The sequence below is a fragment of the Somniosus microcephalus genome, chromosome 12 (genome assembly GCF_052327205.1).
Source record: "Somniosus microcephalus isolate GS21.2 chromosome 12, FLI_Smic_1.0, whole genome shotgun sequence".
Classification (NCBI taxonomy): Eukaryota; Metazoa; Chordata; class Chondrichthyes; order Squaliformes; family Somniosidae; genus Somniosus; species Somniosus microcephalus.
The window spans coordinates 170,015,570-170,029,924 of NC_140998.1; the positions used below are offsets into that span (position 1 = coordinate 170,015,570).

A 14,355-nucleotide genomic window follows, 5' to 3' on the forward strand; every position below is an offset into this window, starting at 1 on the left:
ACCGGCTGCGCCCTGTGCGCTCTGCCCTCTCTCTCTCTCCCCCGTTGACGCTGCTCGGCCCTTTGCTATGCCGCTCAGTCAGGCTCTAGCCCGCCGCTGTCCGGGAAGGGTCTGCGCACTACCTGTTGCCAGCCCGTTTCGCTGGACCACCTCGACTGGAAAGCCAAGCCTGGCTCTCGACAGCCTCCCCCGCAATTCTCGAGTCTCTGCTGGATGACTGGGCGGTTGCCCGTGGTCGACGCCTGAGTCTCTGGCCTTGACCTCCAATCCACTGATCTCCAGGAACGAATCCCCGGGAGGTGATGCAAAGTTGCAGGTAGGTTCGGACCTGCCTCGTCGCCAATGTTGCGTCCGTGTATAATAAGACACAGACTGCGGAGAACGGTACAACAGGTGTTTACTCAACGTGGCTCACACTGCAACTGAACTGTACAGATTACTACTCAGTGCTATATACAGGTGTGGTCACTGCCGGTACTGCAGTATACATGAGCTGTAAAACATAGTTCCCCCCTTAAAGCTATATACATTACAGCAACAGTACTAAGTGTGTGAGGGTGAGGTGAAACATATGAATGTTAGGTATGTGTCCTGATGGATAGAGATTGTGTGGTGAATTGAGCAGTGGCTGAGGCTAGTGGTGCAGCTGGTAGGATATGGCATTTGAAGATGCATTCACTGACCTTGACCACTCCTGAGGTCATTGAACTTCTTCCTGCACTGCATCCATGTTCTTGCAGCTATGCTCCTGGCATTGACCTCCTCCACTATAAGAACATAAGAAATAGGAGCAGGAGAAGGCCATTTGGCCCTTCGAGTCTGCTCTGCCATTCAATAAGATCATGGCTGATCTTCTACCTCATCGCCAATTTCCTGAACTGTCCCCATATCTCTTGATTCCCTTAATATTCAAAAACCTATCGATCTCTGTCTTGAATATACTCAATGACGGAGCCTCCACAGACCTCCGGGGTAGAGAATTCCAAAGATTCACCATCCTCTGAGTGAAGAAATTTCTCCTCATCTCAGTCCTAAATGGCCGCCCCCTTATTCTGAGACTGTGACCCCTGGTTCTAGACTCCCCAGCCAGGGGTAACATCCTCCCTGCACCTACCCTGTTAAGCCCTATAAGAATTTTGTATGTTTCAATGAAATTACCGCTCATTCTTCTAAACTCTAGAGAATATAGGCCTAGTCTACTCAATCTGTCCTCATAGGACAATCCCACCATCCCAGGAACCAGTCTGGTGAACCTTCGTTGCACTCCCTCTATGGCAAGTATATCCTTCCTTAGGTAAGGAGATCAAAACTGCACACAATCCAGGTGTGGTCTCACCAGGGCCCTATATAATTGCAGTAAGACGTCTTTACTCTTATACTCAAATCCTCTTGTAATAAAGGCCAACACACCATTTGGTTTCCTAAATGCTTGCTGTACCTGCATGTTAACTTTCAGTGATTCGTGTACAAGGACAGCCAGGTCCCTCTGAACACCAACATTTCCCAATCTCTCACCATTTAAAAAATGCTCTGCTTTTCTGTTTTTCTGACCAAAGTGGATAACTTCATATTTCTCCACATTTTATTCCATTTGCCATGTTCTTGCCCACTCACTTAGCCTGTCTATATCCCCTTGAAGCCTCCTTGCATCCTCCTCACAACTTACATTCCCACCCAGCTTTGTATCATCAGCAAACTTGGATATATTACATTTGGTCCCCTCATCCAAATCATTGATGTAGATTGTGACTAGCTGAGGCCCAAGTACTGATCCTTGCGGTACCCCACTAGTTATAGCCTGCCAACCCGAAAATTACCCATTTATTCCTACTCTCTGTTTTCTGTCCATTAAATAATCCTCAATCCATGCTAGTATATTACCCCCAATTCCAGGAGCCCTAATTTTGTTTAATAACCTCTTGTGTGGCAACTTATTGAATGCCTTCTGAAAATCCAAATACATCACATCCACTGGTTCCCCCTTATCTATTCTGCTAGTTACAACCTCAAAAAACTCTAACAGATTTGTCAAACACGATTTCCCTTTCATAAATCCGTACATTTACTTTCGCTAATCTGTTCCTTTTTACATACCTATAGAAGCTATCTCTTCCCACTGCCTCCTGAGCATGCATCTGGAGGGCCTCCGGCCCCCCTGATGGTACAGGACATCTCTCCTCCTTTCCACCTCATCAACCAAGACATCCAGTGCAGCGTCCAAAAACCTTGGAGCCCGCTCTCTTCCATAAGTATGAAGTTGGCATCCTGTCTGCATTACACTGAATGAGCGCAGGTTAATTGTGCATCGCCATCCATGCAACCGTTTTCGGGGGCCAAACAATTTAACCCCGGTTGTTTCCTGTTGCAGATTATATCAGGACAGTTTCTGTCGGATCGTAGCTCTAGGTTCTATGTTGAGGTGGAGTTGTTTGGGCTCCCGGGTGATCCTAAGCGGAAGTACAGGACGAAATTGAACAGTGAGCAAAACTCCATCAACCCCCAGTGGAAGGATGAAGAAATCTTTGTGTTCGAAAAGGTAAAATGTAGAAGAGGATTCTGGGGACAGCTCGCACACATTGCTTCCTGGTTGACAGGGCCCTTGACTGTGTCCATCCCATTTCCCACACTTTTGCTCGAAGAACAACACCTCATCTTTCAATTAGACACTTTACAGCCTTTCGGACTTAACATCGAGTTTAACAATTTCAGATGAGAACCACTGCTACCATTTTTTCGGACAGCAGCTGTTGGCAATGATTCTGCTGTTGCCAGTTACACCTCCTCTAGGCCCATCTTTTGTTTCTTTACTTGTCCCATTATCATCCCCTTTTGCCTCGCACCATCATCACTTCTGCCATTTAATCTCTCCTGCCTTCCACCCTATCACAGACCTTTCCTTTTGTTCTTTCCTCCCCTCCTCCATTTCCCTGCCTCTGTATTTGCTTAAAACCTGTTACATCTCTGATTTTTTTCCAGTTCTGCCAAAAGGTCATCGACGTGAAACATTAACTCTTTCTCTCGCCACAGATGCTGCCTGACCTGAGTATTTCCAGCATTTTCTGTTTTTATTTTTGCTTTCTGCTGTAGCTGAACTGATGGACCCATGTGCACCGGACTCATTAGCCCCCAGTCCCCATGTGCACCGGACTCATTAGCCCCCAGTCCCCATGTACACTGGGGTCATTAGCCCCAAGTCCCCATGTGCACCGGGGTCATTAGTCCCCAGTCCCCATGTACACCGGGCTCATTAGTCCCCAGTCCCCATGTACACCGGGGTCATTAGCCCCCAGTCCCCATGTGCACCGGACTCATTAGCCCCCAGTCCCCATGTACACTGGGGTCATTAGCCCCCAGTCCCCATGTACACCGGGCTCATTAGCCCCCAGTCCCCATGTACACCGGGGTCATTAGCCCCCAGTCCCCATGTACACCGGGGTCATTAGCCCCCAGTCCCCATGTACACCGGGCTCATTAGCCCCCAGTCCCCATGTACACCGGGGTCATTAGCCCCCAGTCCCCATGTGCGCCGGGGTCATTAGCCCCCAGTCCCCATGTGCACCGGGCTCATTAACCCCCAGTCCCCATGTGTGCTGGGCTCATTAGCCCCCAGTCCCCACGTACACCGGGGTCATTAGTCCCCAGTCCTCATGTACACCGGGCTCATTAGCCCCCAGTCCCCATATACACCGGGGTCATTAGCCCCCAGTCCCCACGTACACCGGGGTCATTAGTCCCCAGTCCTCATGTACACCGGGCTCATTAGCCTCCAGTCCCCATATACACCGGGCTCATTAACCCCCAGTCCCCATGTGTGCTGGGCTCATTAGCCCCCAGTCCCCATATACACCGGGCTCATTAACCCCCAGTCCCCATGTGTGCTGGGCTCATTAGCCCCCAGTCCCCATGTACACCGGGCTCATTAGCCCCCAGTCCCCATATACACCGGGGTCATTAGCCCCCAGTCCCCATGTACACTGGGGTCATTAGCCCCTAGCCCCCATGTGCACTGGGGTCATTAGTCCCCAGTCCCCATGTACACCGGGGTCATTAGCCCCCAGTCCCCATGTACACTGGGGTCATTAGCCCCTAGTTCCCATGTGCACTGGGGTCATTAGTCCCCAGTCCCCATGTACACCGGGGTCATTAGCCCCGAGTCCCCATGTGCGCTGGGCTCATTAGCCCCAGTCCCCATGTACACTGGGATCATTAGCCCCCTGCCCATGTGCGCCGGGCTCATTAGCCCCCAGTCCCCATGTACACCGGGGTCATTAGCCCCAAGTCCCCATGTGCGCCGGGCTCATTAGTCCCCAGTCCCATGTACACCGGGGTCATTAGTCCCCAGTCCCCATGTGCGCCTGGGTCATTAGCTCCCAGTCCCCATGTACACCGGGGTCATTAGCCCCCAGTCCCCATGTACACCGGGCTCATTAGCCCCCAGTCCCCATGTATACCGGGCTCATTAGTCCCCAATCTCCATGTGCGCCGGGGTCATTAGTCCCCAGTCCCCATGTGCGCCGGGCTCATTAGCCCCCAGTCCACCGGGCTCATTAGCCCCCAGTCCCCATGTGCACCGGGGTCATTAGCCCCCAGTCCCCATGGGCTCATTAGCCCCCAGTCCCCATGTACACCAGGCTCATTAGCCCCCAGTCCCCATGTACACCGGGGTCATTAACCCTCAGTCGCCATGAACACCGGGGTCATTAGCCTTCAGTCCCAATGTGCGCCGGTCTCATTAGCCCCCAGTCCCCATGTGCGCCGGGCTCATTAGCCCCCAGTCCCCATGTGCGCCGGGCTCATTAGCCCCCAGTCCCCATGTACTCCGGGGCCATTAGCCCCCCAGTCCCCCTGTGCGCCGGGCTCATTAGTCCCCATGTGCGCCGGGGTCATTAGCCCCCAGTCCCCATGTGCGCCGGGCTCATTTGACCTCAATTCCCCTGTGTATAGTTTCCATGGCAGTGAGTCTGAGTGGTGCTCCAGACACTCAGCAATGGATCGGGTGCTTCGGGCAGGCCGTCTGTATCTGGTTGGACCTCTCCCGCATGTAGGGCCATTCTGCATTGTTGCTCTCATCACTATTAATCTAATGGCAGAGACGTTAAACAAATACTTTGTATTTGTCTTCACAGTAGAGGACACAAAAAATATTCCAGAAATAATGGGGAACCAATGGTCTAGAGAGAATGAGGAGCTTAAAGAAATCAGTATAAGTAAAGACATGGTACTGGAGAAATTAATGAGACTAAGTGGCGACAAATCCCCTGGACCTGACGACCTGCATCCTAGGGTTTTAAGAGGTAGCTGCAGAGATAGTGGATGCACTGGCATTAATCTTCCAGAATTCCCTAGATTCTACAACAGTCCCCAAGGATTGGAAGGTAGCAAACATAACCCCGCTACTTAAGAAAGGAGGAAGAGAAAAAACGGGGAACAGTTAGCCTGACATCAGTAGTAGGCAAAATGCTAGAATCTATTATTAGGGACGTGGTAACAGGGCACTTAGAAAATCATAATATAATTAGGCAGAGTCAACATGGTTTTATGAAAGGGAAATTGTGTTTGACAAATCTGTTAGAGTTTTTCGAAGATGCAACTAGGGGTAGCCATTCAGGACTGAGATGAGGAAAAATTTCTTCACTCAAAGGGTTGTGAATCTTTGGAATTCTCTACCCCAGAGAGCTGTTGATACTCAGTCATTGAGTATATTCAAGACAGAGGTCGATACGTTTTTGGGAACGAAGGGATTTAAGGAATATGGGGATAGTGCGGGAAGGTGGAGTTGAGGTAGAAGATCAGCCATGATCTTACTGAATGGTAGAGCAGGCTCGAAGGGTCAAATGGCCTACTCCTGCTCCTATTTCTTATGTTCTTATGTTATGAGAGCCTGATCCTTTAAAGGGTTCTCATCCCGGTTGCCTTTATCAGACAACAGCAGTGATGTTGTGAGGGTTCTTCAGTGGTTGTTGCTAAGCAAAATACCACCCGCCCCACATGACCCATTCACACCGTACCCGGAGTTCCACAAAAATATTTAAACGGTCTGACCTCTCACCCAAGGGCAACTCAGCTGGGTGGAGCTGGTTCACTGCTCTGTAGCAGAGAGGCAGTGTCTGAGGTCATCCGCCTGTTCTTGTGTTCTGACATTAATCTTCAGCTGTAGTTTAAACAGAGTTTCCCTGACTTGCAGATCCTAGTGCCGGACCTGGCTTCTGTAAGAATTGCCACATTTGACGATAGCGGAAGATTAATTGGACACAGGATTCTTCCAGTAATTGCTCTCCAAACAGGTAATCCAACACTGCTGCTACTGAATGCTTCATGGGCCAACCAAATCATCTGGCTGTTGGTGCCAATATATAGATTCCCGAACTACATTATACGGACAGTCCTCACACTCCCGAACTACATTATACGGACATTCCCCACACTCCGGAACTACATTATATGGACATTCCCCACACTCCGGAACTACATTATATGGACATTCCTCACACTCCCGAACTACATTATACGGACATTCCTCACACTCCCGAACTACATTATACGGACATTCCCCACACTCCGGAACTACATTATATGGACATTCCCCACACTCCGGAACTACATTATATGGACATTCCCCACACTCCCGAACTACATTATATGGACAGTCCTCACAATCCCGAACTACATTATACGGACAGTCCTCACACTCCCGAACTACATTATACGGACAGTCCTCACACTCCCGAACTACATTATACGGACAGTCCTCACACTCCCGAACAACATTATACGGACAGTCCTCACACTCCCGAAATACATTATACGGACAGTCCTCACACTCCCGAACTACATTATACGGACATTCCCCACACTCCGGAACTACATTATACGGACAGTCCTCACACTCCCGAACTACATTATACGGACAGTCATCACACTCCCGAACTACATTATACGGACATTCCCCACACTCCGGAACTACATTATATGGACAGTCCTCACACTCCCGAACTACATTATATGGACATTCCTCACACTCCCGAACTACATTATATGGACATTCCACACACTCCCGAACTACATTATATGGACATTCCCCACACTCCGGAACTACATTATATGGACATTCCTCACACTCCCGAACTACATTATATGGACATTCCACACACTCCCGAACTACATTATATGGACATTCCTCACACTCCTGAACTACATTATATTTACATTCCCCACACTCCCGAACTACATTATATGGACATTCCCCACACTCCGGAACTACATTATATGGACATTCCCCACACTCCCGAACTACATTATACGGACAGTCCTCACACTCCCGAACTACATTATACGGACAGTCCTCACACTCCCGAACTACATTATACGGACAGTCCTCACACTCCCGAACTACATTATACGGACATTCCCCACACTCCGGAACTACATTATACGGACAGTCCTCACACTCCGGAACTACATTATACGGACAGTCCTCACACTCCCGAACTATATTATACGGACATTCCCCACACTCCGGAACTACATTATACGGACAGTCCTCACACTCCCGAACTACATTATACGGACATTCCCCACACTCCGGAACTACATTATACGGACAGTCCTCACACACCCGAACTACATTATATGGACATTCCCCACACTCCCGAAATACATTATACGGACAGTCCTCACACTCCCGAACTACATTATATGGACATTCCCCACACTCCCGAACTACATTATATGGACATTCCCCACACTCCGCAACTACATTATACGGACAGTCCTCACACTCCCGAACTACATTATACGGACAGTCCTCACACTCCCGAACTACATTATACGGACATTCCCCACACTCCGGAACTACATTATACGGACCGTCCTCACACTCCCGAACTACATTATACGGACATTCCCCACACTCCGGAACTACATTATACGGACAGTCCTCACACTCCCGAACTACATTATATGGACATTCCCCACACTCCCGAACTACATTATACGGACAGTCCTCACACTCCCGAACTACATTATACGGACATTCCCCACACTCCGGAACTACATTATATGGACATTCCCCACACTCCGGAACTACATTATATGTACATTCCCCACACTCCCGAACTACATTATATGGACATTCCCCACACTCCGGAACTACATTATATGGACATTCCTCACACTCCCGAACTACATTATACGGACAGTCCTCACACTCCTGAACTACATTATACGGACATTCCCCACACGCCGGAACTACATTATATGGACATTCCTCACACTCCCGAACTACATTATATGGACATTCCCCACACTCCCGAACTACATTAGATGGACATTCCCCACACTCCGGAACTACATTATATGGACATTCCCCACACTCCCGAACTACATTATATGGACATTCCCCACACTCAGGAACTACATTATAAGGACATTCCTCACACTCCCGAACTACATTATACAGGCAGTCCTCACACTCCCGAACTACATTATATGGACATTCCTCACACTCCCGAACTACATTATATGGACATTCCCCACACTCCCGAACTACATTATACGGATATTCCCCACACTCCGGAACTACATTATATGGACATTCCTCACACTCCCAAACTACATTAGATGGACATTCCCCACACTCCGGAACTACATTATACGGACAGTCCTCACACTCCCGAACTACATTATACGGACATTCCCCACACTCCGGAACTACATTAGATAGACATTCCTCACACTCCCGAACTACATTAGATGGACATTCCCCACACTCCGGAACTACATTATATGGACATTCCCCATACTCCCGAACTACATTGTATGGACATTCCCCACACTCCCGAACTACATTATATGGACATTCCTCACACTCCGGAACTACATTATATGGACATTCCCCACACTCCCGAACTACATTATATGGACATTCCTCACACTCCGGAACTACATTATCGGGACATTCCTCACACTCCCGAACTACATTATCTGGACATTCCTCACACTCCCGAACTACATTTTTTGGACTTTCCTCACACTCCCGAACTACATTATATGAACATTCCCCACATTCCGGAACTATATTATATGGACATTCCCCACACTCCCGAACTACATTATATGGACATTCCCCACACTCCCGAACTACATTATATGGACATTCCTCACACTCCCGAACTACATTATACTGACAGTCCTCACACTCCGGAACTACATTATCGGGACATTCCTCACACTCCCGAACTACATTATATGAACATTCCTCACACTCCCGAACTACATTTTTTGGACATTCCTCACACTCCCGAACTACATTAAATGGACATTCCCCACACTCCCGAACTACATTATATGGACATTCCCCACACTCCCGAACTACATTATATGGACATTCCCCACATTCCCGAACTACATTATATGGACATTCCCCACACTCCGGAACTACATTATATGGACATTCCCCACACTCCGGAACTACATTATATGGACATTCCCCACACTCCCGAACTACATTATATGTACATTCCTCACACTCCGGAACTACATTATCGGGACATTCCTCACACTCCCAAACTACATTATATGGACATTCCTCACACTCCCGAACTACATTTTTTGGACTTTCCTCACACTCCCGAACTACATTATATGAACATTCCCCACATTCCGGAACTATATTATATGGACATTCCCCACACTCCCGAACTACATTATATGGACATTCCCCACACTCCCGAACTACATTATATGGACATTCCTCACACTCCCGAACTACATTATACGGACAGTCCTCACACTCCGGAACTACATTATCGGGACATTCCTCACACTCCCGAAGTACATTATATGGACATTCCTCACACTCCCGAACTACATTTTTTGGACATTCCTCACACTCCCGAACTACATTATATGGACATTCCCCACACTCCCGAACTACATTATATGGACATTCCCCACACTCCCGAACTACATTATATGGACATTCCCCACATTCCCGAACGACATTATATGGACATTCCCCACACTCCCGAACTACATTATATGGACATTCCCCACACTCCGGAACTACATTATATGGACATTCCTCACACTCCCAAACTACATTATATGGACATTCCCCACACTCCGGAACTACCTTATATGGACATTCCGCACTCTCCCGAAGTACATTATATGGACATTCCCCACACTCCCGAACGACATTATATGGACATTCCCCACACTCCCGACGTACATTATATGGACATTCCCCACACTCCGGAACTACATTATATGGACATTCCTCACACTCCCGAACTACATTATATGGACATTCCTCACACTCCTGAACTACATTATATGGACATTCCCCACACTCCCGAACTACATTATATGGACATTCCCCACACTCCGGAACTACATTATATGGACATTGCTCACACTCCCGAACTACATTATATGGACATTCCACACACTCCCGAACTACATTATATGGACATTCCTCACACTCCGGAACTACATTATATGGACATTCCCCACACTCCCGAACTACATTATATGGACATTCCTCACACTCCGGAACTACATTATCGGGACATTCCTCACACTCCCGAACTACATTATATGGACATTCCTCACACTCCCGAACTACATTTTTGGGACTTTCCTCACACTCCCGAACTACATTATATGAACATTCCCCACATTCCGGTACTATATTATATGGACATTCCCCACACTTCCGAACTACATTATATGGACATTCCCCACACTCCCGAAGTACATTATATGGACATTCCTCACACTCCCGAACTGCATTATACGGACAGTCCTCACACTCCGGAACTACATTATCGGGACATTCCTCACACTCCCGAACTACATTATATGGACATTCCTCACACTCCCGAACTACATTTTTTGGACATTCCTCACACTCCCGAACTACATTATATGGACATTCCCCACACTCCCGAACTACATTATATGGACATTCCCCACATTCCCGAACTACATTATATGGACATTCCCCACACTCCCGAACTACATTATATGGACATTCCCCACACTCCGGAATTACATTATATGGACATTCCCCACACTCCGGAATTACATCATATGGACATTCCCCACACTCCCGAACTACATTATATGGACATTCCTCGCACTCCGAAACGACATTATCGGGACATTCCTCACATTCCCGAAGTACATTATATGGACATTCCTCACACTCCCGAACTACATTTTTTGGACTTTCCTCACGCTCCCGAACTACATTATATGAACATTCCCCAAATTCCGGAACTATATTATATGGACATTCCCCACACTCCCGAGCTACATTATATGGACATTCCCCACACTCCCGAACTACATTATATGGACATTCCTCACACTCCCGAACTACATTATACGGACAGTCCTCACACTCCGGAACTACATTATCGGGACATTCCTCACACTCCCGAACTACATTATATGGACATTCCCCACACTCCCGAACTACATTATATGGACATTCCCCACACTCCCGAACTACATTATATGGACATTCCCCACATTCCCGAACTACATTATATGGACATTCCCCACACTCCCGAACTACATTATATGGACATTCCCCACACTCCGGAACTACATTATATGGACATTCCTCACACTCCCAAACTACATTATATGGACATTCCCCACACTCCGGAACTACCTTATATGGACATTCCGCACTCTCCCGAAGTACATTATATGGACATTCCCTACACTCCCGAACGACATTATATGGACATTCCCCACACTCCCGAACTACATTATATGGACATTCCCCACACTCCGGAACTACATTATATGGACATTCCTCACACTCCCGAACTACATTATATGGACATTCCACACACTCCCGAACTACATTATATGGACATTCCTCACACTCCTGAACTACATTATATGGACATTCCCCACACTTCCGACCTACATTATATGGACATTCCTCACACTCCCGAACTACATTATATGGACATTGCCCACACTCCGGAACTATATTATATGGACATTCCCCACACTCCGGAACTACATTATATGGACATTCCCCACACTCCCGAGCTACATTATATGGACATTCCTCACACTCCCGAACTACATTATATGGACATTCCCCACACTCCCGAACTACATTATATGGACATTCCCCACACTCCCGAACTACATTATATGGACATTCCCCACACTCCGGAACTACATTATATGGACATTCCTCACACTCCCGAACTACATTATATGGACATTCCCCACACTCCCGAACTACATTATATGGACATTCCCCACACTCCGGAACTACATTATATGGACATTCCCCACACTCCCGAACTACATTATATGGACATTCCCCACACTCCGGAACTACATTATATGGACATTCCCCACACTCCCGAACTACATTTTACGGACAGTCCTCACACTCCCGAAGTACATTATACGGACAGTCCTCACACTCCCGAACTACATTATACGGACAGTCCTCACACTCCCGAACGACATTATACGGACAGTCCTCACACTCCCGAACTACATTATACGGACAGTCCTCACACTCCCGAACTACATTATACGGACAGTCCTCACACTCCCGAACTACATTATACGGACATTCCCCACACTCCCGAACTACATTATATGGACATTCCCCACACTCCCGAAGTACATTATACGGACAGTCCTCACACTCCCGAACTACATCATACGGACATTCCGCACACTCCGGAACTACATTCTATGGACATTCCCCACATTCCGGAACTATATTATATGGACATTCCTCACACTCCCGAACTACATTATACGGACATTCCCCACACTCCGGAACTACATTATACGGACAGTCCTCACACTCCCGAACTACATTATATGGACATTCCCCACACTCCCGAACTACATTATATGGACATTCCCCACACTCCGGAACTACATTATACGGACAGTCCTCACACTCCCGAACTACATTATACGGACAGTCCTCACACTCCCGAACTACATTATACGGACATTCCCCACACTCCGGAACTACATTATATGGACATTCCCCACACTCCCGAACTACATTATATGGACATTCCCCACACTCCGGAACTACATTATATGGACATTCGCCACACTCCCGAACTACATTATATGGACATTCCTCACAGTCCTGAACTACATTATATGGACATTCCCCACACTCCCGAACTACATTATATGGACATTCCTCACACTCCCGAATTACATTGTACGGACAGTCCTCACAATCCCGAACTACATTATACGGACATTCCCCACACTCCCGAAATACATTATATGGACATTCCCCACACTCCCGAATTACATTGTACGGACAGTCCTCACACTCCCGAACTACATTATACGGACATTCCCCACACTCCGGAACTACATTATATGGACATTCCCCACACTCCGGAACTACATTATATGGACATTCCTCACACTCCCGAACTACATTATACGGACATTCCTCACACTCCCGAACTACATTATACGGACATTCCCCACACTCCGGAACTACATTATATGGACATTCCCCACACTCCGGAACTACATTATATGGACATTCCCCACACTCCCGAACTACATTTTACGGACAGTCCTCACACTCCCGAAGTACATTATACGGACAGTCCTCACACTCCCGAACTACATTATACGGACAGTCCTCACACTCCCGAACGACATTATACGGACAGTCCTCACACTCCCGAACTACATTATACGGACAGTCCTCACACTCCCGAACTACATTATACGGACAGTCCTCACACTCCCGAACTACATTATACGGACATTCCCCACACTCCCGAACTACATTATATGGACATTCCCCACACTCCCGAAGTACATTATACGGACAGTCCTCACACTCCCGAACTACATCATACGGACATTCCGCACACTCCGGAACTACATTCTATGGACATTCCCCACATTCCGGAACTATATTATATGGACATTCCTCACACTCCCGAACTACATTATACGGACATTCCCCACACTCCGGAACTACATTATACGGACAGTCCTCACACTCCCGAACTACATTATATGGACATTCCCCACACTCCCGAACTACATTATATGGACATTCCCCACACTCCGGAACTACATTATACGGACAGTCCTCACACTCCCGAACTACATTATACGGACAGTCCTCACACTCCCGAACTACATTATACGGACATTCCCCACACTCCGGAACTACATTATACGGAGAGTCCTCACACTCCCGAACTACATTATACGGACATTCCCCACACTCCGGAACTACATTATACGGACAGTCCTCACACTCCCGAATTACATTATATGGACATTCCCCACACTCCCGAAGTA

At 47.7% G+C, this 14,355-nt stretch overlaps 1 protein-coding gene across 1 annotated transcript in view; it reads left to right on the plus strand.

The window, feature by feature from the left end:
* The window catches only part of LOC147109716 (1-phosphatidylinositol 4,5-bisphosphate phosphodiesterase beta-2-like), a 195,988-nt gene that overhangs the window by 86,229 nt on the left and 95,404 nt on the right, over positions 1–14,355 (plus strand). The window contains exons 11-12 of the mRNA XM_086003833.1: positions 2,369–2,536; positions 6,185–6,284. Coding sequence (XP_085859959.1) covers positions 2,369–2,536; positions 6,185–6,284 — 268 coding nt within the window. The remainder of the gene's footprint in view (positions 1–2,368; positions 2,537–6,184; positions 6,285–14,355) is intronic.